The sequence below is a fragment of the Pipistrellus kuhlii genome, unplaced genomic scaffold (genome assembly GCF_014108245.1).
Source record: "Pipistrellus kuhlii isolate mPipKuh1 unplaced genomic scaffold, mPipKuh1.p scaffold_m20_p_4, whole genome shotgun sequence".
NCBI lineage: Eukaryota > Metazoa > Chordata > Mammalia > Chiroptera > Vespertilionidae > Pipistrellus > Pipistrellus kuhlii.
Genome location: NW_023425540.1, coordinates 1,606,758 through 1,634,609, shown reverse-complemented (window position 1 = coordinate 1,634,609; position 27,852 = coordinate 1,606,758). Strand labels below are relative to the sequence as shown.

The 27,852-nt window shown below is 59.3% G+C and overlaps 1 protein-coding gene across 2 annotated transcripts in view; it reads left to right on the top strand.

Annotated features, from left to right (window-relative positions):
• ITGA1 (integrin subunit alpha 1) overlaps nt 1-27,852 on the top strand; it is a 127,563-nt gene that overhangs the window by 78,907 nt on the left and 20,804 nt on the right. The window contains exons 2-13 of one of the 2 annotated variants that reach the window (XM_036409784.2): nt 90-210; nt 8,886-8,998; nt 9,399-9,487; nt 9,813-9,924; nt 10,454-10,581; nt 14,313-14,461; nt 15,789-15,939; nt 19,358-19,523; nt 23,331-23,404; nt 24,351-24,495; nt 25,789-25,934; nt 26,617-26,760. In XM_036409784.2, the coding sequence (XP_036265677.2) occupies nt 90-210; nt 8,886-8,998; nt 9,399-9,487; nt 9,813-9,924; nt 10,454-10,581; nt 14,313-14,461; nt 15,789-15,939; nt 19,358-19,523; nt 23,331-23,404; nt 24,351-24,495; nt 25,789-25,934; nt 26,617-26,760 (1,538 nt within the window). The remainder of the gene's footprint in view (nt 1-89; nt 211-8,885; nt 8,999-9,398; nt 9,488-9,812; nt 9,925-10,453; nt 10,582-14,312; nt 14,462-15,788; nt 15,940-19,357; nt 19,524-23,330; nt 23,405-24,350; nt 24,496-25,788; nt 25,935-26,616; nt 26,761-27,852) is intronic. The other variant, XM_036409785.2, reaches the window with a different exon arrangement.

The following is a 27,852-nucleotide window of genomic DNA, read 5'->3' as shown; positions in this document are numbered from 1 at the left end:
ATGGCTCTTGTTCCTAAAAGCCCTTCTGTGACTCGAAACGACAGGGTCCCAGTTAACCCTGTGTCACCTGACTCTCTTCCCTCCCACAGTTGTCCTCCGCCTCTGCCTGTCCTTCAACGTGGACGTGAAGAATTCGATGACCTTCAGCGGCCCCGTGGAGGACCTGTTTGGCTACACCGTGCAGCAGTATGAAAACGAGGAAGGAAAGTGGTAAGCCAGGCGCGGTGTGCTGTTGTGGTGGAGTTTCCCAACAAGGTCATGAGAACCGTCACTGGGCTCCAGTTTTGTTGGTGCCCCTCGTTCGGGCGTCATAATGTCGGGGTTCTTTTCCCAGCCTTACAAAGGGCTCAGCGTTCTGGAGAAAGGGGCTGTGCATAGATTCAATAAGGAGTCCAAAGGCGAAAGATTAATTTTGAAAGGCATTGGGGATCAGAGGAGCTTCAGCTAAAGGGAGCTGAAGAACTCTCCCTTGACCAAGGACCTGTGCTTTTGTTAAACATTATTTTTCCCGAGGTAAGGTGGAGATATACACTTCAAAGGGTACTGTATCAAAAGGTAGAATACAGAAGCATTGTCAGATTGGGGAATAGCCTACTGCTGTTCAGGTGCTTGGCCAACAAATGCCCTGAGCCATCTGGCAGTTAACAATCCTATTCAGGTTTGGGGGAAGTGCCATTTAGCCATTTCCAACAGGTGAACTACATGTGGCTCACCCTTGTTGAGCCACCTAGCTTCACCAACCTTTTGGTAAAACTCTTTGAAAATTATTACATGCTGGAGTAGGTTCTCAGCACAGTTTGATGACTGAGAGTTCGGCAGATGAATCGCTCACAGCCAGAAATGCGGTTGAGTCGATTGGTAATGGAAACTGACAAAGTGAAGCAAGAAAATGGTTATTGGCGACATTAAAGGAAGTGAGGGGATCTTTTTTCTTTTTTCCTTCTTAGAGAGAGAGGGAGAAAACGCAACTGGGTTGACATCCGGAAAGGTCCTTGTCCGAAACAATCTTAGTCATGTAACGATGGGGTTACACTTCCACTGTCCCCTTTTAGAGGTGTTGGCACCCAGCAGAGAGACCTGGAGGCAGAGGAGGTGACGTCCTTGGAGGTGAAGGTTGTTTCCACGATAGAACGTCGGGCCCATGCTTTGGGTGCTTTGTGGAACTGCTGAGTTCAGTCTAACTGTAATGAGCCTTCCTGCATTTCTGTCACGTGCTTTTAAACACCGTGAGATTGGTGGCATTCACTGCAGGCATGATTTGTAGGACCTTGTTAAAGTGATGTCACTTTCAGGTGTGCAACATCTGTAAACGCCACAGAATCGTCGCCTCTCCCAGCCCGTGTGCTCAGGGCGTTAGGTGTTGTCCCTGCACCGGGAGGTTCCCGTTCCATTCCAGATCCGGCCCAGACCCAGGGTGAGGGCTGGATCCCCAGTGGGAGAGCTTGCTGAAGGCAGCCCATGGGCGTTGCACACTCGAAAGGACATTTCTCTCTCTCCCGCTCTCTCCTTCTCTCTCTAAAAAGAAAAAAAATGATAGCCTCCAAAAGTCCAGTTACCGTCCATGGCCATGCAGTTGACCTCCCACCCCTTTCCCCACCCCAAACGCTCTTCCCTCTAGTAAACACAGATATGTTCTTCTCCTGCTCTTATCCTATATAATGAAAGGGTAATATACAAATTGACCCTAATGGCGGGATGACCAGGAACGACTGGTCGCTATGACATGCACTGACCACCAGGGAGCAGGCACTCAATGCAGGAGCTGCCCCCGAGGTCTGTGTGCCCCCACAGGGGAGCTCCACTCAGCCAGAAGCTGGGCTGACAGTGAGTGCAGCAGTGGTGGCAGGAGCCTCTCCCGCCTCCTCCGTAGCACTGAGGATGTCCTACTGTGGCTTAGGCCCACTCCCCTAAGGGCTCCCAGGCTCCAGAGGGATGTCTGACTGCCAGCTTAGGCCTGATCCCCCAGGAAGCAGTCCTAAGCCGGCAGGTGGACATCCCCTGAGGGGTCTCAGACTGCGAGAGATTGCAGGCTGGACTGAGGGACCCCCTCACCCCTCAAGTGCATGCATTTTCATGCACTAGGCCTCTAGCTACATAATAATAATAACAATGAATAATAATAATAATAACTAAAGAGGGCAGGAGGAAACCTTTAGAGGGGATGGACATGTTTATGGCATAGACTGCGATGGTTTTATCTCCAAGCTCATCCAGTGGTACATATACGTTAAGGATATACAGCTTTGTATATTTATTATTATTATTTCAATGAAGTGCTTCTAATAAAAAAAAGTGGCTCCCCCAGGGAAATGCAGTCACTGAGGGCCAGAACGGAAAAGTCTCCACAGCCAGCGGGCGCCCTTCCTCTACCAGAACTTTATTGAGAAGTGACAGTTGACAACGCTGCCTTCGCACAATCGCACGCTCCTTATGGGTGTGCGTGAGGCTTTGTGAGCACGTGGCTGGGTGCGGGCGTCAGACATGTGATTCCACGCGGATATCCCATGCTCCCACTGGTTTTATGGGGAAGGCGTGAGACGCCAGGGCAGCAACAACACTGTGGGCAACGAACGGAACAGCGAGCCAAGTGCAGACTCTCCGTGCCCAGCCTCCAGGGGGCCGTGGTGGCCGCGTGTCGTTCCGAAGAGGCCGGGCACGGGCGGTAACACAAAGCACACACATTTCAGAAGCGTGTTTGGGTGTCCCGCCGGGGCCTGTACAACATGTGGGACAGCGGGCAGGCTTGGGAGAACACGGACTCTGATTTCTCTCCAGAGGGGGGGCTGGAGGGGGGGCTTCCTCAATCCCGTTTGCTGCCCACGTTCTGGACGGTCACCACCTCTGGCTTTTTAAAGCCTCCTGACCCGTCGCCCGTCATGGCGCATCGGCCTGGAGCAGGAGGCCTCGCTGCCCAGGCCTGTGAGCAAAGGCTTTCTTTAATCATTTAGAAAGAACTAGAAGGTAGCAGGGAGGCGGCCGGCGCCTGTTCCTGTGGGAGTTGATGGGAGTGTGACTTCCCTCCTCTCTCTGACTCGGGACCCGCTTCTCAGCTCAGAGCCGGCTGCGCCTCCACCTCCGATGGGGACCAGCTGCGGCTCATGGGGGCAGGAGAGCTGATGCGGGCGGAGGAAAGCCCCGGAGAGCAGGGCTGGCCAATCCCATGCTCTGACGAGAAGAAACTGACGTGTGTTGCGCTGGAAGCCTCCGGGTTCCGGGAACCAGGTCCGGTCGCCGGGCAGCCAGGGTGCTGTGGGCTCTCCCTCCGTTGCTCTCACTCCGCGCCCCCCAACAGGTGCACCCCTCTTCTCGTTGCCACACCCACAGCCCCCCTGAGGCCCAGTGACCTCACGGCCTGGATTCTCACCGTAGGTTTTCATGCCGCGAATGCAGTCCTGGCCCCGTGTCCCTCTCAGACCCTGCCTCCCCCATAGGCCTGCTGCCGGCCAGGTAAGGCCCTGAGGGCCCAGTGACTCCGTCCTGGTCCCAGGAGCCCATGTTTTAAACAAAGCCCAGCCCGGCTCTGAACACAAAGACTTTTCTTTATTATTTCTCTCTAATCCTCACCTAAGGGCATGTTTTATTGACTTTTAGAGAGAAAGGAAAAGAGAGGGAGAGAAAGAGAAACAAATGTGAGCAAGAAACAGCTATTGGTTGCCTCCCGTACGCACCCCAACCGGGGATGAACCCGCAAGCTGGGCATTGCTCTGACTGGAAATCGAACCCAAGACCCTCCGGTGCACAGGACCACACGCAGCCGAGCCCCTCCGGCCAGCGCTAAAAACTTTACAGCGTCTGGCAAATGCGCTCACATGTGAGCACAGCGCCCAGCTCATATGCTTGCAGCACCTTTCGGAGTTGACAGGTTCTCTTTGCCAAGCTTATCACTCCTTCGGCTCACCTCCCCAACTCTGCCTGCCATGACCCTGACCGTGACCGTGATGGAGCACAGCAGTTAGCAGCCCACTGCCCAGCTCCGCCCGGAGGGCCACCCGCCTCATTACTCGCTAACGCCCGGCAGCCGGGTCTGGGCCGCGGGCAGTGACGGCGTGGCCATCGGGAGAGGGTTAGGGAGAAGAGTGTCCGGAAACAATGTGAACACGAGGCCCCAGCCTCCAGGATCTGGCTTTTACAGAGAAAAGACCCACAGACGTGCCACGCGGGAGTCGGAGACCTGCTTCTCTGCTAGTGAACAGAATGGTCACAATGACACTATGATCAGCCACGTTCTCCGTTACCACCGCTTAGTATGCGTGGAGCTCCGTGTGGAGATGCTCTGCTCACTTCTGAACTCAGTGGGTGCTTCTCTAGAAAACATTCTGTAATCTTGATCTGCTGACGAACCATTATAGTAAGTCAGAGTTGATCATGTCGCATCCCCCTTGGAGAGCTTCAGCAGTAACCACGCCGTCTCCATGAGGAACCTCAAGCTCTTGGACTATAGAACCAGCACCAGACCCTCAGCATCAGAACCCACAGCACCAGACCCTCAGCACCAGACCCCACAGCACCAGACCCCACAGCACCAGACCCACAGCACCAGACCCTCAGCACCAGACCCCACAGCACCAGACCCCACAGCACCAGACCCTCAGCATCAGAACCCACAGCACCAGACCCTCAGCACCAGACCCTCAGCACCAGACCCACAGCACCAGACCCTCAGCATCAGACCCTCAGCACCAGAACCCACAGCACCAGACCCTCAGCATCAGACCCTCAGCACCAGACCCTCAGCACCAGACCCTCAGCACCAGACCCCACAGCATCAGACCCCACAGCACCAGACCCCACAGCACCAGACCCCACAGCACCAGACCCACAGCACCAGACCCTCAGCACCAGACCCCACAGCACCAGAACCCACAGCATCAGAACCCACAGCACCAGACCCTCAGCACCAGACCCTCAGCACCAGACCCTCAGCACCAGAACCCACAGCACCAGACCCTCAGCACCAGACCCTCAGCACCAGACCCTCAGCACCAGAACCCACAGCACCAGACCCTCAGCACCAGACCCTCAGCATCAGACCCCAGCACCAGACCCTCAGCACCAGACCCTCAGCACCAGAACCCAGCACAGACCCTCAGCACCAGAACCCTCAGCACCCAGACCCACAGCACCAGACCCTCAGCATCAGACCCTCAGCACCAGACCCACAGCACCAGACCCTCAGCACCAGACCCTCAGCACCAGACCCTCAGCACCAGACCCACAGCACCAGACCCTCAGCACCAGACCCTCAGCACCAGACCCTCAGCACCAGAACCCACAGCACCAGACCCTCAGCACCAGACCCTCAGCACCATCAGCACAACCCTCAGCACCAGACCCTCAGCACCAGGACCCTCAGCATCAGACCCTCAGCATCAGGACCCTCAGCATCCAGACCCCACAGCACCAGACCCACAGCACCAGACCCCACAGCACCAGACCCCACAGCACCAGACCCACAGCACCAGACCCTCAGCACCAGACCCTCAGCATCAGAACCCACAGCACCAGACCCTCAGCACCAGACCCTCAGCACCAGAACCGGCTCCAGCTACAGGAGCTCCTTGAACTTGTTCAAAGAGCCCTGTTCTTTCTCGCTTCTGAGACTTTGCCAAAGTTCAGGCCTCGTCAGTGCCGTGTGGTGTGTGTATAGTTCTGCTTCCCCTCTAAGCTTAGACAGCCTGAACATCGAGTTTTATCCACTTTCTATCCCCAGGGCCTGGCAAGACGCCGAGCCTGTCGAATGTTCTTCATAAACACTAATCCATCTCTGATAGCCTCGACGTAGAGACTTTTTCACTGTAAAAGTGATGTCATCAATCACATTATCAAGGGCTTGGAAAGCATTGGGGGGGAGGGGGGAGGGCAGGATAAAACCTAACCATAACCTTCTTGATGTAATTTATGCTTTTCGTGAGCTTCCTTCCAATCTATGTTTTACATAGAGGTGGCTGTTCCATCATTTGGGGAAAAAAAAAAAAAAGATTATAATAATAACAATAAAGAACTAACATGTAGACAGCACATCCTGCGAGCCAAACACTTTTCTAGGCATTTTACATGCGTTAGCATTTTCTTTCCAAGGGGAACCTGTGAGGTAGCTACTCTGATTGTTCCCATTTCACAGGTGAAGTAACGAGGCACTGAAGGAAATTCACTTGTCCTAAACCACACAGCTGAGCACATGGGAAAGCCATGTTTGAACTCAGGAAGTCCAGCATCGAGGCTCCTGCTTATTTCCTATGTGCATACTACATACTCTTTGTATAATGTGATGTGTCACGTTACATCCTACGTAGAAAACACTTAGACCAGTGTCTGGGCCGTGCCATGAAGTCATTAAATGCTAGCGATGATCGACATTGCTGTTATAACGAATGTGATTTGTTACACTTCACTTTAAGTCTTAGGTTGTCACTAAACGAGGTAGGCTTACTTTACATTAGGTCAAAAGGAACTTTTGATCCCACCAACCTATCTTATTACCCATTATTATTATTTTTTTAATCCTCACCTGAGGATATTTTTCCAGTGATTTTCCAAGAGAGTGGAAGAAAGACAGAGAGATATCGATGTGAAAGAAACACATCGATTGGTTGCCTCCTGCACATGCCCCATCCGGGACTTGGGCCAGGGAAGAGCCTGCAACCAGATATGTGCCCTTGACCGGAATCCAGCTCTGGACCCTTCCGTCCGCAGGCCAACGCTCTATCCACTGACCCACACTGGCTAGGGCTTATTACCCATTATTTTTATGACTGCACAATGTCCTATAGAATGACCCTGCAATAATTAATTCACTGTGGCTGTTGGTTACTTTAGTCTTTTTTTTTTAATTATAGGTAACACTTGGGCGTTATCTTTATGCATTACACGTTCCCCCTTCATGTAGGTCATTTTTTTAAAGGAGAATTCCCCAGAAGTAAGAATTATGTGTTAAAGGGCTTGAACATTGTTATGATTATTTATTCTTATCAGAAGGGCCTTTGCAAAGGCCTTATGTCATAACTATGTTTTATGGAGTCTGGTCAACAATTCAGCCTTTCCAGTTGTTATTAAACATCTTTCCATTCATACCAGCTTCTTCCAGAGGGCCCATGCAAAATACGTCCCATCCCTTTTCAATATGATAGACTTTCAAATATTTAAACTGTTTAAAATGTGTGCCTTATCCACCTGCCCCCCATAGGCCCTCTCAGGTCCCCTTTAGCCATTCTTTCTTGGTGCTGAACACCCCCCACCACCACCACCACCCACTCCTGCCAGCCTCTCTGGTCTGGTCTGACGCGGTTCCCAGCCTGCAGCCGTCTGAGTCACCGTGTCCCCGGACATTCCGTGGCCTCCGGCCTGTGAGCTCAGAGGTTCCGGGCAGCGAGCAGGCGGGCTATCGCTTCCTCGCCCGCCCGGGCATCTATTTCCCGCCTCGCAGCCTCGGGCCACACTCACATTCCTGGCCTGAAGGACGCGCTGGGCGCTGGCCCACGGGCTCTTTCTGTGGGCGGGACCCCCTCGGGCATTTTCTCAGGGACGGCCCAGTCCGGTTTCCCACTTCCTGTGCAGATGGCGGGGACAGAGTCCAGGTCAGCGGAGTTACTGACATCGGTTTCCACATCAGTGTTAACTGGTCTGTTTAAGTCTCTTCTCCCAGGAAGTGGCGATACTTCCAAGTGCCCGCGGGGGCAGACTGATGTCCTTGACGGTGCTCTGTGCTCTCTGGGTCTTCGTTCAGACCCGAGCAGAGACACGGGCCGAGACCCCCGAGAACAGCCGATGGCCCGGACAGGGTCCCCGACAGTCAGCGTCTGTGGGCGGATTGTCACCAGCAAAGAATCCGCAGCTGGGAGGTCCCCCTGGGCCTCACAATCGGCCACATCCACCCGCCCCGTTTCTGAACACATCTCAGGAGACAGGTCACAGCTTGCTGGGGCTAAAGCGCATCATGATTATATTGTAAGGTGACCAGACGTCCCGCTTTTGGCGGGACAGTCCCGATTTTTAACAATTTGTCCCATGTCCCCTGGTGTTTTTAAAAAGTCCTGATATTTGGAAAGAATCTTTTAACTCCTTTGGACTTTTTAAAAATGCCGCAGGACGTGGGACAAATTGTTAAAAATCGGGACTGTCTGGTCACCTTATTATATTGTGTCCATTAATTTTTATCTGAGTGATCTTTTCATCACCTATAAAGACATAAATGATTTTGCCTGGGTCTCCTAGCTGTCCTTGCTTTCTAAGGACTCACTCACCGCACCAGCTGCTATGACATCTGTGCCGGACCACAGTCTGTGGTTCCTACCGTCCATTAGGTTCTCAGTCCCGGTGAGAAAAAGCTCGTCTGCGCTTCCTTGTGCTTTTTAAAAACTGACACAGCAGCAGGCTGGACCAGTACTTACCATTTCCACCCCCATGAAAAGTATGCTAAGTCATATCCACTAAAATGAAATATTCTGAGCCCTCTCGCCTGCGCACTTTCTGGGAAATGTGACTCAGATGGGCCTGCAGCTGGGAGAAGACGCCCTGCTCACCTGGGTAACAGGGCATTGACCCTTGTGGAGCGCTCTCTGGTGGTGTCTGTGGGAACTGCTCTCCGGTGTCTTAGAACAGTGGTCTGCAAACTGCGGCTCGCGAGCCACATGTGGCTTCTTGGTCCCTTGAGTGTGGCTCTTTCACAAAATACCACGGCCTGGGTGAGTCTATTTGGAAGAAGTGGTGTTAGAAGAAGTTGAAGTTTAAAAAATTTGGCTCTCCAAAGAAATTTCAATCGTGGTACTGCTGATATTTGGCTCTGTGGACTGAGGAGTTTGCCGACCACTGTCTCAGAAGAGTCTCAGGACAACTGACATACAGAGTTTCTTATTGCCGGAAGGTTCACCGAGCTGCTTCCCTTCCAGGGTGCTCATCGGCTCCCCCCTGGCGGGCCAGCCCAGGAACAGGACGGGTGACGTCTACAAGTGTCCGGTGGGCCGTGGGGAGGCCCTGCCCTGCGTCAAGCTGGACCTGCCGGGTACGTAAGGTCCGATGGTGAGGTCCGGTCCCCGTGTTCTCACCGAAAACAAATGTCAGCAGCCCGAGAAGTATTCCAACAGCCCCCCCCTCCCCCCGCACACATCCTTCTTCCCTGGCAGCGTCAGGTCGCAGGCATGCTGACCCCCTCTGCTCGCATTGGCAGTAGAAATCCACTAGAGAACAGCCACAGGGTTAGACAGACACTGGGGCAATGTCCCCATAACGCTTCTGGGACGGAGCCAGTTCGGGGCCTTCGCGCTCACAGTGTCCCCGATGGCGGTGGAGACTGTTCCCTGAGCGAAGAGCACGTGCTCGGACAGGCGGGGCACGGAGGACATCTTCACGAGAAGCCGTGTCCCTGTGTTTCCCTCCTTCACCCGCTTCTGTTCCGTTTCCAGTCAACACGTCCATCCCCAACGTCACGGAGGTGAAGGAGAACATGACCTTCGGAGCCACGCTGGTCACCAACCCCAAGGGGGGCTTCCTGGTAAGAGGGCCCGAGGGGTGGTAGTCAACGGACTAGGACCGTGGTCGGCAAACCAAGGCTCCCAAGCCATGTGCGGCTCTCGGGCCCCTTGAGTGTGGCTCTTCCACAAAATACCACGGCCTGGGCAAGACTATGTTAAAGAAGTGGCGTTAGAAGAAGTTTAAGTTTAAGAATTTGGCTCTGAAAAGAAACCTCAGTCGTTGTGCTGTTGTCTGACTCTGTGGTCTGATGAGTTTGCCGACCACTGGGCCAGGAGGCTGCCGCTGTGCCGTCACTTCTGTTGGACACTGCGTGACCTCTGCTCTTTCCCTTTTCGTTTCTCCAGGCGTGCGGGCCCCTCTACGCCTACCGGTGCGGGCACCTGCACTACACGACCGGCATCTGCGCTGACGTCAGCCCCGCGTTCCAGGTGGTGAACTCCATCGCCCCCGTGCAAGGTACCGGCCGGGCCGCGCTCCCTGTCCGACGGCCGGGCTGGCGGGACACGCGTGCCTGCAGGCGCGTGCCTGAGAGCTCCGCTACCCGCACGGCCAATTTAGGGAAAGGCTGGCTTTGCCAACATATAGCCGAACCGCGGCTATTTTTGGAGCTGATATTAGTGTACATAACGCTCCACAGAGCCGTGTTTCAGCACCGGGAGAGCTGTCACTGGTTTATGTAAAGGCTGAGCCTGTGGGGCTGGGCCTCCTGTGAGACCCGCCCAGAAGGGCACCGGCCTGGGGCGCTCCCCCGGGGCAGGCTCAGGGGGGCCGGGGGGGTGGGTTTGCCCGGTCAGACTCTGACCCCGCGGTGCCGGACGGAATGCAGTGGGCGTCCCTCCTGCTTCTCCTCACTGTTGTTTCTGGTCTGAGAGCCTCGCCTCCGCCCTGTGCACGGTCGGCGAGGGCGAGGGCTGGGGCGCCCCGGGCAGGAGCCCCCCTGCACCAGGAGCCCCCCCGCCTGAGGCCGGGTGCTGCTGTCGTGCAGAGTGCGGCACGCAGCTGGACATCGTCATCGTGCTGGACGGCTCCAACAGCATCTACCCCTGGGACAGCGTCACCGCCTTCCTCAACAACCTGCTGGAGCGCATGGACATCGGCCCCAAGCAGACGCAGGTGCGGCCGGGCGTGTGCACCCACCCACATGCATCAACACACATGAAACATGCATGAAACACACATGGCCCCAAACAGATGGAGGCGGAGGATTGCGAGCTGGCCTCAGCCCTCCGGGGGACACCACCTGGCTGTCCCAGAGAGCAGGCGCCGGGGGCTGGGTGAGGGAGGGCCTGTGTGCCCTTCAGCAGAAGGGAGAGCTCGAGCTCGGTGAAGTCACTCAAAGCAAGTGGCATTTTGGTTGGCCGGTGTGGCTCAGTGGCTGAGTGCTGACCTCTGAACCAGGAGGTCACGGTTGGATTCCTGGTCAGGGCACAGGCCCTGGTTGTGGGCTCGGGCCCCAGGAGGGGGCATTCAGGAGGCAGCCGATCCATGACTCCCTCTCATCATTGATGTTTCTCTCTCTCTCTCCCTCTCCCTTCCTCTCTAACATCAATTTTTTAAAAAAAAAAGAAGAAGAAAATGGCATTTTCACATAAAAAAGCGTTCCTTCTCCCGGATGCAGCAGGTTTCTCCTCGGCATTGAGCTTGGAGAAGCTGCTGAGCCTTCTCGTGGAGTGGCCGGTGGCTCTTGAGACACTTTTAAATTCCTAATGTTTTGGGTCTTTGGGACATTGGACTTGGCGTTGACATCCCCTTATCTGTTTTACTGTGAAACACGCGTCCGTGGGCAGCTCTGGGCCGGAGCCAGTGGGCTGAGCCCCCTTGGCAGCCACTCCCCCACCTCCGGGGGCAAGCCCTCGGGCTCGGAGCTGTGGGTCCCTCTGTGGGCGGGCCGGGGCGGGGCGGACAGGGCGGGCCGTGCAGAGGGACACACAGCCCCAGCCTCCGGGCTCAGCCTGGGCCGTCCCTGTTCCTAGCGGTCAGGCAGTGAGCGTGCCTGTCGGCAGAGACGCACAGAGGAGCCATTCTCCTCGGAGGAATTCCAGCGCCAGGGTGGGCCCTGGATCCCGTCTTTCCTGAGGGAACAACACCTTCATTCACAGGGACTGGGGTGCCACCAGCGAGGCGGGGCTGGGCTGATGGGCTGACCCCTGAGCAGACAGTGAGGTCACAGTCCCAGGCTCCCAGCCCCTTTCCACAGGGAGGGAGACCCCGGGGCCCTCGGCACCCACCGTTCACCCAGGCGCCTCTCCCTGGAGAGCAGGGCGCTGTGTGTGCCGCGGGGTCTGCCTCCCGGGGACTCGGCTGCCCTGTGGCATTCGTTCTGTTTTCCCCAAGGGTCCCCCCACCGCGCTGGGTGGCCCCGGGTGATCATGGAGAATGGTTTGCTCACCTGTGATGCCGTGTTTCCGCGCCAGGGCTCCCGCACCCTTCCTCAGAGCCCCGGTGCTGGGCCGTCCCCCAGCCTCCAGCACCGGGAGCTCCGGGGGTGAGCACGGGCCTGCATCTGAAGGGAAGCAGCCTCGGAGTTCTCGCCCAGGCTGACTAGTGCAGTGTTACCACAGAGGCAGGTGCAGAATTCATGCACGACGAATTGGGCTCCGTGGCCTTTGCTCTGCCGTCAGGATGTCCCTTAGTGACGCAGGTCCCCACAGGCCAGGCTGCTCCATGGAGTGGGGCATCCCTGCACCTGCCTGTCCCCCAGCAAGGAAGGCAGGAAGGCGGGAGGGAGGCGGGAGGGAGGGAGGCGGCAGGCCAGCGAGCACAGAGGCTTGGGCAGGACGGTCAGTGCACATTTTGGGGTGCAGCGCCAGGGACAGGAACGTGCATTCTGAAGGCAGTAGCCCCCCCTTATCTGCATTTTGATTACTGTGGCTTCAGTAACCGTGGTCAGCCACGGTCCGAAATATTAAATGGAAAATCCCAGAAATAAACAGAAAATCCCATAAATTGTAAAGTGCGAGCCGTTCTGGGCAGAGAGATAAAATCTGCCCATCCTGCTCCCTCCTTCCCTCCCTGGGGCGTGAATCACCCCTTTGTCCCGCGTCTCACACGGAGGTATTTGGGGAGAGGCCGCGTTCACGTAACTCTCTTTACGTAAACTGTTTTAATCGCTCTGTGTTGTTAGTATTGTCAATCTCCTGCCATGCCTAACAGATAAATTAAACCTTCCCAGCGGTGTGTACATAAAGGAGAAACAACCTGTATGCAGGGTTTGACACCCTCTGGGTCAGCATCCATGGGGGTCTGGGACGTGTCCCCCCGGAAAAGGAGGGGGCAGCCATGGTTACTCAGAGTCTCCTCCGAGTCTCTGTGTGGTCCCATTAAAACTTCTACAAACAGTCGGGGAATTTCTGTAAACCAGTTTTAACCCACGGCAGAGAGAAGGCCATAAAACTGCCTTCCACCAAGGCGAACCCAGGCACTCCGAGCTTGCCATGGACGATACGGTGGCGTAAGCGTGACAGGGGTCGGATTGGCCCCCAATACCCGCCCAGTGCATGCTCTCCTGGACAAACGAGATGACATAAGTACGCCACGTCAGTGCGTTGCCCTGAACAAGGCCGTGACTCCGGAGGCGGATGTGAGAGTGAACTGTGCTAACGGGACCGTGTGCAGTGCTCCCACCCAGAGGTGGAGGACACGGAGCCAGGCAGGGCGAGGGAGAGACGCCATTTCGCTCTGGGACTGCCATTGATCTGTCTCCCTGCACACTCCATGGCCGTTCCCCAGAGGCCGCCAGTACGAGGCCCGATTCATCCTGTGAGTCTGCAGCCCAGCCCTGCCCTGGGCCGCCTCCCCCCCCCCCCCCCCCCCCCGCCCCACGGCCACTCCCGGAGCTCCCTGTCCACGGTGCCGGTGACGTTTGCCTCCCGGCCTTGCCCTGGATGAAGACCCGCTGTGACTGCCTGCCGAATGGCGTCCGCGCTCTCCAGGGGCCCCGAAGGCTCTTGTCACCGTCACCCCGCTGCCTCCCTGAGCCCGCCTGTCTTCCCACAGCCTCCTGCGCGCTCTCTGAGTACACAGCTCTGTGCCCACGGGCTCTGCCTCGGCCTGCTCCCGCCCAGCCCGGCGCTGGGGGCCTTCTTAGATGCAGTTCAGGCGTCATTCCTGCATGAGGCAGACGAAGCACCGTCTTCTTTAAACTCCCGGTCGCTCTGTGTGCCTGTGCATTCCCGGAGAGGAAGACAGGAGAGCATCCCCCGCTGATTCCCACGGGCCCTCCCTCCCAGCCTCCACCCCGGACCGGCCTCTGGCCCCACAGCACCAGTGAGGTCTCTCCCTGAGCCTCTGGCCCCACAGCACCAGTGAGGTCTCTCCCTGAGCCTCTGGCCCCACAGCACCAGTGAGGTCTCTCCCTGTGAGCTTTCTTCCCCGAGCCCCATTTTAACTCAGGGCCGGAGGCTGAGCTCGCTAATGACAGGTTTTGCATTCCAGGCCTGGGCCTGGTTGGCAGTCGGGCGTGTGTCTGAGCGGTGGTGTGGTGGGTCTCCGTCTTGTAGCCTATACGCTCCATGGGAGCAAAGGCAAAGCCTGGGGTGGAGGGAGGTGAGGTCCCAATGAACACCCCTCCCCGGGCCCACTCGAGTCTGCAGTGGAAACTGCCCAAGGGACAGATGGATCATTTGGGAAGTTTAATAACCTTCGTTGTCCTCTGGGCTCAGGCTGCCCGTACACAGACACTGCTGCTGTGGAAGTGGCAGGGTGTGCGTTCTCAGAGATGCTTACTCTCGGCTGGGACGCAGAGGGGCCGCCTCTGATGCACACGTTGAAGCACACGTGTCTCTGACCCCCAGCTGGAGCTGGGGCACGTGGCTGATGGACGACTCTTGGGCTTGCTCTTCCAGGTGGGGATCGTGCAGTACGGAGAGAACGTGACCCACGAGTTCAACCTCAACACCTACGCCTCCACCGAGGACGTGCTCCTGGCTGCCAACAGGATCGTCCAGCGGGGCGGCCGCCAGACCATGACCGCCCTGGGCATTGACACGGCCAGGTACTCGACCCAGACCCGCCAGCCCGCGTCTGCGGCGGCCATGCCAGCGCCGTGCGCGTCCACCTGGCGGCGCTGCATCTGAGCATGTGTTTGATGCAGGGCCAGAGCCAGACTCTGCTTTTGGTTTTGTAAGAACCCTTTACGTCCCTGTCCAGTGTCTCCCAGTTCTAAATGCGTGTATCTCCTATCCCTACCCCAAGCTTCCTTCCTTCACGTCTAGTCACAAGGCCTGGATACTCCTGTCCCAGTGGTCAGCAAACTCATCAGTCCACAGAGCCAAACATCAACAGGACAACGATTGAAATGTCTTCGGAGAGCCAAATTTTTAAAACCTAAACTTCTTCTAATGACACTTCTTCAACACAGACTCGCCCAGGCCGTGGTATTGTGTGGAAGAGCCACACTCAAGGGGCCAAAGAGCCGCCTGTGGCTTGTGAGCCGCAGTTTGCTGACCACTGTCCTATGCCAAGGAGAGGATCCTGAGATGTTTCCATGTTTGCAGGCGTGCAGGGGGGTGGGGGTTAATTCACAGAAAGAACCTGGGACAAGTCTCGGGGGTCCAGGGCGCCGTGCTGACGGTGCCGTCACACGGAGCCACTGGTCTCAGAGCCGCCGGCGGGCTCCAGGGAAGGGCTGCCGTCACCCCCTCGGCGGGGTCTGCCCTCGGGCAGTGGGCAGCGTGGTGACCCTCCCGGCGTAGGGCTGTATGGAGGCTGGGCTCCGGAGGCGGCCATGAGCTTCGCTTACGTACCAGCCTCTCGCACCCGTTCCCCTTTGCTCGTGCACGAGGAGAAGCCAGAAACCTATGGCCCAGCGTAGCCGGCAGAGGCACACAGGCCCCGATGGCCGGTGTTTTCTCCTCTTCTTCCTCTTCCTCCACCTCCTCCTCCTCCTCCTCCTCCTCCTCCTCTTCCTTCTTCTTCTCCTCCTCCTCCTCCTCCTCCTCCTCCTCCTCCTCCTCTTCCTCCTCCTCCTCTTCCTCCTTCTTCTCCTCCTCCTCCACTTTCTCCTCCTTTTCCTCCTCCTCCTCCTCCTCCTCCTCCTTCTTTTTGTACATTTTAAGAAAAATTTACTGTGAAAGTCTAAGTGCAGCAGAGTGCTGTGTGCCTGCGCGGCGTGAAGGTGGGAGGAGGTAGCTGCCGGGCTTGCTCCAGCCCTTTCCAGGAGAAGGATCCCCGGCCAGTTCCCTCCATCCCTCCCCACAAGTCCCTGGCCCCCGCTCCCTGCTGGTGACCGGGAGGGCGGGAGGGCGGCGCCTGGGGCTCCCTGGGGGCCCCTCGCCTCCTGCCGGGCCTTAGCTCCTCTCACTGCTCTCCTCCGCCCTCAGGAAGGAGGCGTTCATGGAGGCCCGGGGCGCCCGCAGGGGCGTCAAGAAGGTGATGGTGATCGTGACGGACGGGGAGTCGCACGATAACCACCGGCTGCCCGAGGTCATCCAGGACTGCGAGGGCGACGGCATCCAGCGCTTCTCCATCGCGGTGCGTACCGGGCCTGGGCGGGGCTCTCTGCCATGGCCGTGGGCTGCTCTGCCTGCCCCCGCGCGACGGGAGGGCGGGCAGGCATCGGAGAGGCGCCCCGTGGCCTGTGCCCGGCTGCAGAGCCCGGCCACTCACACCCCCACGGCCGAGCCAAGGGGCGCCCACAGCTACGGAAATGTCCCCGTTAGTGCACTCCGGCCGGCAGGAGGCCAAGGACCGGAGCAGGGGCAGTCCCTCGGCTCCCGGGAAACCTCTGGCCCGCAGTGATGATGGGATGTTACCTGCAGAGCCCCCACTCCCGTGAGCACACTGTGGCCATGCAGAGAGTCACCGTGCACACACACACACACACACACACACACAGCACACAGCACATGCCTCCCCCAGGCCGGAGCTCCTGTGAGCACACTGTGGCCATGCAGAGGAGTCACCGCGCACACACACACACACATACACACACACTCACACACTCACACACACACACAGCACACACACAGCACATGCCTCCCCCAGGCCGGAGCTCCTGTGAGCACACTGTGGCCATGCAGAGGAGTCACCGCACACACACACACACACACACACACACACACACACACACTCACACACACTCACCACACACACACACACGCACGCACGCGCACACACACACACACACACACACACACACTCACACACTCACACACACACACACACACACACACACAGCACATGCCTCCCCCAGGCCGGAGCTCCTGTGAGCACACTGTGGCCATGCAGAGGAGTCACCGCACACACACACACACACACGCACACACACACACACACACTCACACACACTCACACACACACACACACACACACGCACAGCACATGCCTCCCCCAGGCCGCCAGAGCCCTGAGCACTCACACCTCTTCCGGTGACTGGCTCCAACCCCCAGCAGCTCCGTGCAGTCAGCTGGCTTTGTGGTCCCGGCGCCCTCGTGGGGAGGGACGTCAGAACGTGAGGCTTTGCAAACAGGACAGTCGCTGAAGTGACCTTACCTGCATGCTGTCACGCACACGGCTTTTCATACCTGCGTCCACAGCCCCCCTGCCCTCTGGCGCCCCCAGAGGAGGGCAGCTGGCCTTTCCCCACGCTCCAGGCGGCAGGCCCATGGCTGTGGGCGGCAGGCCCAGTCTCCACGTCTCCCGGTTTCTCACCCCTCCACTCATGCCACAGCTTCCCAAAGGGCACCCCAGCCCCCCCTCACCCCCCCAATCCTCCTCCCCGCCCCCCCACGCCTTGTGCAGGGCACAGAGACACCAGCCTGGAGACACAGCTGCGTCACCATCCGAGCAGAAAGGCTCCGATGAGCAGGAGGGCGGGCGGGGAGAGGCAGAGGACACTGACTTGGAGTCAGAAAGACCTTTGTTCAAATCCCGCCTCTGACAGCGGTCAGTTACTCAACCCTGTGAGCTCCAGCTTCTTCTTTTTTAAAAACATATATGTCTTTATTGATGTCGGAGAGGAAGAGAGAGGGATAGAGAGATGGCAACCTCAACGATGAGAGAGAATCATCAACCAACGATGAGAGAGAGAATTGGCTGCCCCCTGCACGCCCCCTACTGGGGATGGAGCCTGCATCCAGGGCCTGTGCCCTGACCGGGAATCGAACTGTGACCTCCTGAGCCACGCCGGCCCGGCTGGCAATTCCTGCTGACGCCAAACACAGACCGGAGGCCCCCGGCGCGGCCTCGCCGGGTCTGTCCTCGGGAGGAAGGGAGCTTGTGCACAGAGGCCGGGCGGGCTGTCCTAGCAGCTCCCTCATTGTCGCTGGGAACTGGGAGCAGCCAGACGCCCCCGCCATCGCACCCTGGGCCCCAGCCGGGAGGCTGCGGGCGGGAAGGACGGCTGCCCCATGGCGGGCGGCCTCGAGGGCTGTCAGAGCCTCACGCAGAGTGACAGGAGCCAGGCCCGCGGCGCATACCGCTGATGCCTGGCCGCTGACGTCCTGGAGAGCCGGCCGGGAGGGCAGAAACAGACCCGTGTCCCGAGGGGCGGGGGGTGGATGGGGGGGCGGCCGACCAAGGAGCCAGAGGGAGCTGGGGGCGACAGGAACATCCCATGGCTCCACGTGGGGGGGGGGGGGGGGCTGATGGCATAGAACCCAGATTGTCCACCTAAAGAGAGTGGCTTTTACCGCCTATGAATTATACCCATAAACCCTTCTCTTAAAAGGGAACCGCATGTCCAAGAACACCTCCTGGAACATCTAAACAATTACAGTTCACAACACAGCCAGCCCCGCCCCTTCTCAGAGAAAGAATGTCCCCGTCCTGGGCCTTTGGTTTCAAACAGGAAGTCCTAATTGTTTATTTCCCACACTTCCAAGTGAGAGAGCTCCTGGTCCAATATCTGTTTGAAATGGACATACAGCCCTGGCCGGTGTGGCCCAGTGGGTAGAACACTGGCCTGTGGACTGAAGGGTCCCAGGTTTGATTCTGGCCAAGGGCTCATGCCTGGGTTTTGGGCTTGATCCCCAGTAGGGGGCGTGCAGGGGGCAGCCGATCCATGATTCTCTCTCATCACTGATGTTCCTCTCTCTCTACCTCTCCCTCTCTAAAAAATCAATTAAATAAATTAAATAAATTTAAAAAAAATAAAATGTACATGCAGCCCTAGTCGCCTTGGCTCAGTGGGTAGAGCATGGACCCAAGGACTGAAGGGTCCCAGGTTCGATTCCGGTCAAGGGCATGTACATTGGTTGCGGGCACATCCCCAGTAGGGGGTGTGCAGTAGGCAGCTGACCAATGTTTCCTCTCATCGATGTTTCTAACTCTATCCTTTTCCCTTTCTCTCTGTGAAGTCAATAAAGTATATTTAATAAAGAAATGAACACATAAGACGTAGGTGGGTTGGCCTGCCCCTGGGCGCGTTTTCGGAAAGAACCACGGGTTCACGGTCAAGCAGCCCCCTTGCTTGGCCAGCCGGCGGGGCAGCCCCGGCCAGCGTCACCTCAGGGGCCGGCAGGACCGGAGCGTTCCTGTGGAGCCGCCTTATTTCTAAGATTCAGCGTTAATGGACAGGCCCACGAGCGCAGCACAGGGACCGTCCACGCACACGCCGCCCGCCCCTGCACCCATCTCCCCGCCCCGATGGCAGCGTGGGCCAGCTCCCTTAGGGAGCTTCTGTGTCCGGCCGCTCCTCTCCGAGCAGGCGACGCTCACGGAACCGCCTGGCCCCGACGCCGCACCGCCTCCGGTCCTGGCGGGGCCCGGGTCCTGTCCCCCCCGGGCCTGGGTCCCCCCCCCCGGGCCTGGGTCCCTCCCCCGGGGCCTGTCCCCCCCGGGCCTGGGTCCCTCCCCCGGGGCCTGGGGCCATCCCCCAGGGCCTCGGGTCCGGGTGAGGCCTGGGTCCTGTCCGCACAGCGGGTGAGGCCCCTCCCACCTCTGTCCTCAGATCCTCGGCAGCTACAACCGCGGGAACCTGAGCACCGAGAAGTTCGTGGAGGAGATCAAGTCCATCGCCAGCGCGCCCACCGAGAAGCACTTCTTCAACGTGTCAGACGAGCTGGCCCTGGTCACCATCGTGGAGGCGCTGGGCGAGCGCATCTTCGCCCTGGAAGGTGGGCGGGGTCCGTGGCTGGGCAGTCACTGTGGGGGGTCCGTGGCTGGGCACTCACTGGGGGGGTCCGTGGCTGGGCACTCACTGCGGGGGGTCCGTGGCTGGGCACTCACTGTGGGGGGTCCGTGGCTGGGCACTCACTGTGGGGGGTCCGTGGCTGGGGGTCACTGTGGGGGTCCGTGGCTGGGCACTCACTGTGGGGGGTCCGTGGCTGGGCAGTCACTGTGGGGGGTCAGTGGCTGGGGGTCACTGTGGGGGTCCGTGGCTGGGCACTCACTGTGGGGGTCCGTGGCTGGGCACTCACTGTGGGGGTCCGTGGCTGGGGGGTCACTGTGGGGGTCCATGGCTGGGCACTCACTGTGGGGGTCCGTGGCTGGGCACTCACTGTGGGGGTCCGTGGCTGGGGGTCACTGTGGGGGTCCGTGGCTGGGCACTCACTGTGGGGGTCCGTGGCTGGGGGTCACTGTGGGGGTCCATGGCTGGGCACTCACTGTGGGGGTCCATGGCTGGGCAGTCACTGTGGGGGTCCGTGGCTGGGCACTCACTGTGGGGGGTCCGTGGCTGGGCACTCACTGTGGGGGGTCGGGGGCGGGGCACTCACTGTGGGGGGTCCGTGGCTGGGCACTCACTGTGGGGGGTCAGTGGCTGGGGTTCACTGTGGGGGTCCGTGGCTGGGCACTCACTGTGGGGGTCCGTGGCTGGGGGTCACTGTGGGGGTCCGTGGCTGGGCACTCACTGTGGGGGGTCCGTGCTGGGCAGTCACTGTGGGGGGTCAGTGGCTGGGGGTCACTGTGGGGGTCCGTGCTGGGCACTCACTGTGGGGGTCCGTGGCTGGGCAGTCACTGTGGGGGTCAGTGGCTGGGGGTCACTGTGGGGGTCCGTGGCTGGGCACTCACTGTTGGGGGTCCGTGCTGGGCACTCACTGTGGGGGGTCCGTGGCTGGGCACTCACTGTGGGGGTCCGTGGCTGGGCACTCACTGTGGGGGGTCCGTGGCTGGGCACTCACTGTGGGGGTCCGTGGCTGGGCACTCACTGTGGGGGTCCGTGGCTGGGCAGTCACTGTGGGGGGTCCGTGGCTGGGCACTCACTGTGGGGGTCCGTGGCTGGGCAGTCACTGTGGGGGTCCGTGGCTGGGCACTCACTGTGGGGGTCCGTGGCTGGGGGGTCACTGTGGGGGTCCGTGGCTGGGCACTCACTGTGGGGGTCCATGGCTGGGCAGTCACTGTGGGGGTCCGTGGCTGGGCACTCACTGTGGGGGGTCCGTGGCTGGGCACTCACTGTGGGGGGTCCGTGGCTGGGCACTCACTGTGGGGGGTCCGTGGCTGGGCACTCACTGTGGGGGGTCAGTGGCTGGGGGTCACTGTGGGGGTCCGTGGCTGGGCACTCACTGTGGGGGGTCCGTGGCTGGGCACTCACTGTGCTCGGTGGTCCTTCCTGTGAGTCTGACCTGCTGCGTGGCGAGGCCCGTGGCCCAGGGCGGGGCTGGCTGTGTGGGGACACGTGGGGCCGTTCAGGACCAGATGTGTCCGCGCGTCTGTTCCTCTCCCGGGCCCGGGCTGAGGGGGCGCTGGCGGGTGTGTTTCTCGGGTTTGTTGCCCAGCGAGGGGCCTGTCCTCAGGCAGCTGCTCCCTGTTCATTCCCTTCCCACCCCTCCCCCCACCCAGCCCCAGCCCTCCTCCCCTCCCTCCCCCCTCAGTGCCAGTGTGGCAGTGACGTCACTTCTCTCTGGTTCTTTCTTGGCTTTTTCACGGCCACTGGCTGGGGGCACAGAGCGGCCTGAGGGAGAAGAGGCGGGAGGACACTGGGCAGCCAGGCCTCCCTGCCCCCCGCTCCGGGACCAGCCACCCTGACCCCCGGCTGCCCCTCCGGGAGCCAGTGAGGCCCTCCAGGGCCCGGTGGGCCTGCCATCTCACGAACGTGCGTCCGGACGCGATGAGCAGACCGTGAAGAGCGTTTAGGAGGAAAACCCTGAGCTGCAGGCGGGAGCAGAGCACAGGGCAGTCCTGTTTCTCACCTCGAGTCAGTGACCGCGGCCCAAGGCTCACAGGAATGAAGCCGCACCAGAGATGGGGGGAGGAGCCCCTTTGCTGGTGACCTTTCCAGTGACCTTTCCTTCTAGCCTGGGTGCCCCCTCCAAGGCCGAGCATGGGAGCGCTCAGACACCCCTGGAGGCCTCTGTGTCAGGAGAGGAATCACTTTACAAGGGGCTCCTCAGGTTAACAATGCCCCCTGTGGGCTAACCAGAAGAGGGTTTTGAGAGCCTGCTTCTGCTTCTCTTTCATCATGTGATCGAAAGGGCTTCGTGTCCTCGGCCACCTGGGAAGTCCGCATTCCCTGTAACGTTCACCTTTCCACAGTCACTAGCAATTCTGAGGTCCCTGCGGGCTGCGACAGCGCCACCTGGTGGGGGCGGGTGCCAGCAGCGTGCCCGGTGAAATCAGAAAGTGGTCTCAGGTCCCCTTTCCCATCAGACCTTGGAGACCCCCGGATCCCCCAGCCAGAGGCACCTGGCAGCCAGGGAGGCGCTGGCGGCGAGAGGTCAGGGAGGCACAGCGCCTCCGGCTCTGTCCTCAGATCCACGCAGAGCAGCAGTGCGGGGGAGGCAGGTCTCCGCCGCCGTTCCTGTCGCTGACCGGGCAAAGGGAGCGGGAAGCACCTCAGTGAAGGTTACAGGGCATCTCGGTCAGTTGGCGAGAGGGTCATGGGTGAGATCGAAGCGATCGATTTGGGTTCTTGGTGGATGTCCCATCGAATCCGGCCCTATCAAAAGGAGTTGCTGGTGGACTTGTGAGCAGATGTATGCCAGGAAATAACGAGGAAATAAGTGTGATTCCACAGATGGGATTATTCCCATGCCTCCATGAAAGGGCAGGCTGACATTCTTAACATCTGCTCTATGTTTACGTCCCTGCGAGGCCAATAGATCAGCAGCCGCCCCTCCCCCCCCCCGCCCCCGGAAGCCAGTGAGTCAGCGTCGCCTCCGTGCCCTCGGGCTGTGGCTCAGGGCTGGTGCGGGTTTGAGAGGAGCACATTCCCACAGGGCGCTCTGCACTGGGCACAGGATGGTGTGTGCATGTGTGCGCGTGTGCGTGTGCGTGTATGATTGAATGGCACATGGCCCAGAGCCTGTCAAAAACTCCCCTCCACCCTAACCGGTTTGGCTCAGTGGCTAGAGCATCGGCCTGCGGACTGAAAGGTCCCAGGTTCGATTCCGGTCAAGGGCGTGTACCTTGGTTGTGGACACATCCCCAGTGGGAGGTGTGCAGGAGGCAGCTGATCGATGTTTCTCTTTCATCGATGTTCCTAACTCTCTATCCCTCTCTCTTCCTCTCTGTAAAAAGTCAATGAAATATATTTTTTTAAATTAAATTAAAAGCCCCCCCTGGTCTGTGAGTGACACCCACAGCCAGAGATCAGAGCAAATACAAACGCAGCACGCCTGCCGCCTCACCAGCACGGGGCTCGGAGGGTCTCAGCCAGACGTGGGGGCGGGGTGGGAGTGCCTTTTCTCAGGCTGGAAGGCTCGGGGAGCGGGGTCCGGTACCTCAGCAGAAATCCCGGCGAGCGGCCGGCCAGAGGCCCCATGCGGGACTCCGGCTGCAGCCTGTGGACAGAGAGCCCGAGGCCTGTCCGCGGCGGGTGTGGAGGACGGGGCACGCGTGGCGATGCCGCACCACACGCCAGGACGGCAGCCCGGCCTCTGCCAGCGTGCCCTGCCCGCCCGGCGTTGGCACTCCGATGGGGACACGGGCGTTGAGGTTCGGGCGGGCGCCCTCAGTCCGAGGTGCTAAGGGCTCTCTCCCTGCAGCCACCGCCGACCAGGCCGCCGCCTCCTTCGAGATGGAGATGTCGCAGACCGGCTTCAGCGCGCACTACTCCCAGGTACGGCTCCCTGGACGGCTCTCTTCTTCCAGGAAAGTGAGTTAGTTCAAGGTCATAGTTCAAGAACGTGAGTTTTTTTGAGGTTTCCTCCCCAAACCAGCACCCAGCGTGGGCGCACGGCACCGGTGCGGCTGGTGTCTGAGCCGTTCGCCACGCCCTGGTGACATTTCTCACCCACAGGGAGGGCACTCACGGCTCCTCCTGGGCACGCGTCCCCTCGCAGCTCACTGCACCGCACGACCGCTGTGAACCCGTGACGTGAGCGCCCCCTTGGTGGTCCTGCACGGGCCATGGGAAGTGCTGATTTGGAAGAGCTGCCGATGCTGTGGGAGGGGCTCCAGGGCTCTGCTAGGGCTCCACGTTCAAGGAAGGCCCAGGGTTCTTGGCACCGAGAACACAGCATCAGAAATGGCATCGTTTGCAGCTGATGGAGGAGGAGGCAGCGCGGCCCGGACAGGCAGGCTGGCACTCCTGTGTGCCGTGTGCCATAGAGCCAATCTGGGTCATCCCGGACCCCGGGAATGGAGACAGTGCTCTGAGCGGCCGGGCCCCGGGCACTGTGAGGCACCGTGAGGGCCCCGGGCACTGTGAGGCCCCGGGCACTGTGAGGCCCCGGGCACTGTGAGGCCCCGGTCACTGAGGGGGCCCCGGGCACTGAGGGGGCCCCAGGCACTGTGAGGCCCTGGGCACCGTGAGGGCCCCGGGCACCGTGAGGCCCCGGGCACCGTGAGGCCACTGGCACTGAGGGCCCCGGGCACCGTGAGGCCCCGGGCACCGTGAGGCCCCGGGCACTGTGAGGCCCCGGGCACTGAGGGCCCCGGGCACCGAGGGCCCCGGGCACCGTGAGGCCACGGGGTCCGTGGTGGGACGCCCGTGGAAGGCGCCTGCCGCACTGTGGGCTGCGTGTCCGCTCCTGAGAACCGGCCCGTTTTCCCTCCGGTGCCAGGACTGGGTCATGCTCGGGGCCGTGGGCGCCTACGACTGGAACGGCACAGTCGTCATGCAGAAGGGCACCCAGATCCTCATCCCCCGGAACACCACCTTCAACGTGGAGTCCTCCAGGAAGAACGAGCCCCTGGCCTCCTACCTGGGTGAGTGGGGTGTCGCTAGCAGGATGGGATGGCTTTTAGTCGTGTTTCTGTGTCTTGTCTTTAGCATCGTCTGCCGATGTGTCTGTGGCTCCCTGACAGCTATGCGGAGGTTATGGCCAAGGTCGCTGTTGGACGGGGCCCGGGGGAGTTCCTGGGCTCTGAGCGGCCCTCGCCGGAACACGGAACGAGGAAGGCATGCGTCCTCGGAGGGCTGGCGAGGCAGGGCTGGGTTAGGCCCATGTGTGTGCGCTTTCCGAGGTCTCCCTGTGTCTGCCACTCTTTAACCTCAAGGCCGGAAATGAGGCAAGAAAGAGACACTGTGACCCGGCTGATATCCCTCAGATCAGAATCCTACTTAATTTTATTGTGAGAAAAACCACTCACCACTTACTCCTTTAGCCATTTTTTTTTTATGTTCTTATAGTTGTTTTTTTTTTAATAGAGTGAGAGAGAGGAAGGAAGAGGGAGAGAGAGAGACAGAAACATTGATGAGAGAGAAGCATCCATCAGCTGCCTCCTGCACGACCCAACTGGGGACCCAGCCCAGCCTGGCATGTGCCCTCTCTGGGGATCAAACCAGTGACAACCCCCGAGCCACACTGACTGGGTTAGCCATTTCTAAGTGTTTATTATTGTTGACTACTCCTAGTCTCTTAGATATCTCCTATCCTTAGTCTTTTTATGGGCTCTGGTTTTGGAGAAGAAACGTTTCTTTTGCTTGGTCATGCAGCTTCCTCTTTCACAGCTCTGTTCAGTGAGAGGAACATGGGACTTAGACACAGTGATCAGCATCTGCTCTTCCCCAGAGGCGTGTCTGGAATGAGGAGGAGCGTGTCTGATGCCACCTTTCCCCAGATCAGTTCCAGGAGGGCTGTCCAGGGGCGTCTGGGAATGCCCCTATCTATCATCTCATCTCAGTCACGGCTGGAGGGCCCCGGATGGGAAGGGCCCCCGGGGTATGGCTTCCCAGCCCCTAGCACTCAGCACGTCTAGGAAGTCCTCTGTCGCCCGAGGCGTGCCTCCCGGGGCTGGGCTGCTGGGTGAGGAGCAGGGATGCCTCGCCGGGCTCCTAGGTCAGCACGCTGGCATTCCTTCCTGCCGTCTTCTGTCCTAGAGGCGGTCTGTCCCTCTCTCCTTTCCTCCTGTTTCAGGGAGAGGGGAGCAGGCCCTGGCATCTCCTTTCAGGCACTCTGTGAGTCCACGTGCAATGTGGAAATGCTGCTCCCCTCGGAGCGGGGTCTCGGGGGCCCGGTGCAGGTCGAGGGGAGCATGCGTGCGGCCTCTCCTTTGCAGGCTACACGGTGAACTCGGCCACGGTGCCCGGGGGCGACGTGCTGTACATCGCGGGCCAGCCGCGCTACAACCACACGGGGCAGGTCATCGTGTACCGGATGGAGGGCGGGGACGTCCGGATCCTGCAGGCGCTGCGCGGGGAGCAGGTGAGCTATGGCCGCAGGTCCCACTCAGCCGCCGGCTGTCCGCAGCTTCAGGAACACAGAGCCGCCTCGGCCCCGCGGCTGGGCCGGGCCTGTGCTGGGCGCTCGGAGGCCTGGAAGGGCTGAGTTTGGCAGGGGTGGTCCCTGCACCCATGTCCCCGCAGCGGCTGGGACAGACCACACCCCGTGCTGGGGGGCAGTGTGGAGACTCTCGGGTAAAATCGCCGCCCCGAATCCTGCCCAGTCAGCTCCTCAGAGGTACCTCAGTGTGTGCGCTCCCATCGCTGCATCTCAGCACACGCTGATGCCTTCCCGAGTGCCTTCCATTGTTCATCTCGAGGCCTTTCTTTCTGTAAAAGTAATCTCTGCAGTGTCACTGGTCTCTTCTGACTGGTGGAGAGGACGAGGTTGGGAGAAAGCTACAGGAAGCCCTTACGGGACCTGTAGCAGCCGCCCTACTCGGGGGGGGGGGGGGGGGGGGGGTGCCTGCTACTCAGCAGCCTGGGCAGAGCCGGGGGCCGAGTGAGCGGTTTCTGCAGCTCAGCCCCTGCCCTCTGGCCTCGCCCACGCCTCGGGCTGGTGTGAGCCGGGCCAGGCTGGACGGTGTGCGCACCGCCAGGCATAGGCCCTCGGCTTCCGGTGCCCAGGCTCCTCTGACGGCGCTCTGCCCTGTGCTGTGTCCCAGATCGGCTCCTACTTCGGCAGCGTGCTCACCACCGTGGACGTCGACAAAGACTCCCACACGGACCTGCTCCTGGTCGGGGCGCCCATGTTCATGGGGCCCGAGAAGGAGGAGCAGGGCAAGGTGTACGTCTACGCCCTGAACCAGGTAACGGGAACGGGGAACCGGGCGGCCGGGGCATCCTCTTCCTCCCTGTTCATCCCAAACCAACAATGAACAGCTTCTCCTTCCCCTTCATCCCAAACCAACAATGAACAGCTTCTCCTTCCCCTTCATCCCAAACCAACAATGAACAGCTTCTCCTTCCCCTTCATTTCAAACCGATCACGTGGCTCCCCTTCCGAACTCACTGCGGGGAAAGGAGCAGAAACAGTGTGCCGGCCGCTGCCACCTCTTCTCTGCATGAGGCTGCAATTCCAACGATGCTGTTCAAACCACTAAGTGTTTTCTGCCTCGAACATGTGAACTATTCCTTTCAAACAGAACACGTAGGATAAAGATAAAATACAGCTCACAGCCAGCCATTCAGGAGCTCTGGCCTGGGGTGTGGGTGGCCTGGGGGTATGGGTCGCTTCAGGGGTGGGGTGGGGGAGGGTGTCAGGAATTGCAGTCAATGACACCAGATCTTTGCAGCAAACGGCACTTGTGGTTTTTGGAAAACCTCACTGGGCTGGAGTGAGATTCTGACTTTAGACATTATTTGTAGGTGAAATAACTATTGATTGATTTATCAGAAGAGTTGGTTTTTACTTTTTGTTTGTTTTTGTTGTTTCTTGCTGCTTACAGCAAAGTCGGTATTTATTTGTTTGTTTTTTAATTTTCAGTCTCCCCATATTAATTATTTAATTCACCAATGATTTCTTTTCCTTTCTACCATTTTTTTCTTTTCCTTGTCCTCCCAACATTTTGGGATCCTCTACTGTTTTCCCCATTTCCCCAAGAACACGTGCTCCTCTCTGTCCTTTGTCACTCGCACCCTGAGGCTTTGGCTGCTTCTCTCCGGGGGGGGGGGGGGGGGGGGGGGGGAGCTTGCGTTTGAACAGAGGGGCCTCTGTGAGGGAACCCTATGGGGACTTTGCACAGGAGCGCAGTATTGGGGGGAGGAGGGATGGAGACATGGATGGAGGGTTTCAAAAGTCAGTTCTTTTGCTTTAAGAACACACACTGGGCAGTCCCCTCACCCTGTGGCATTGAGAGAGGACCCACTCCCACCCCAGCCGCTTCTTCCGCACCGTCTGT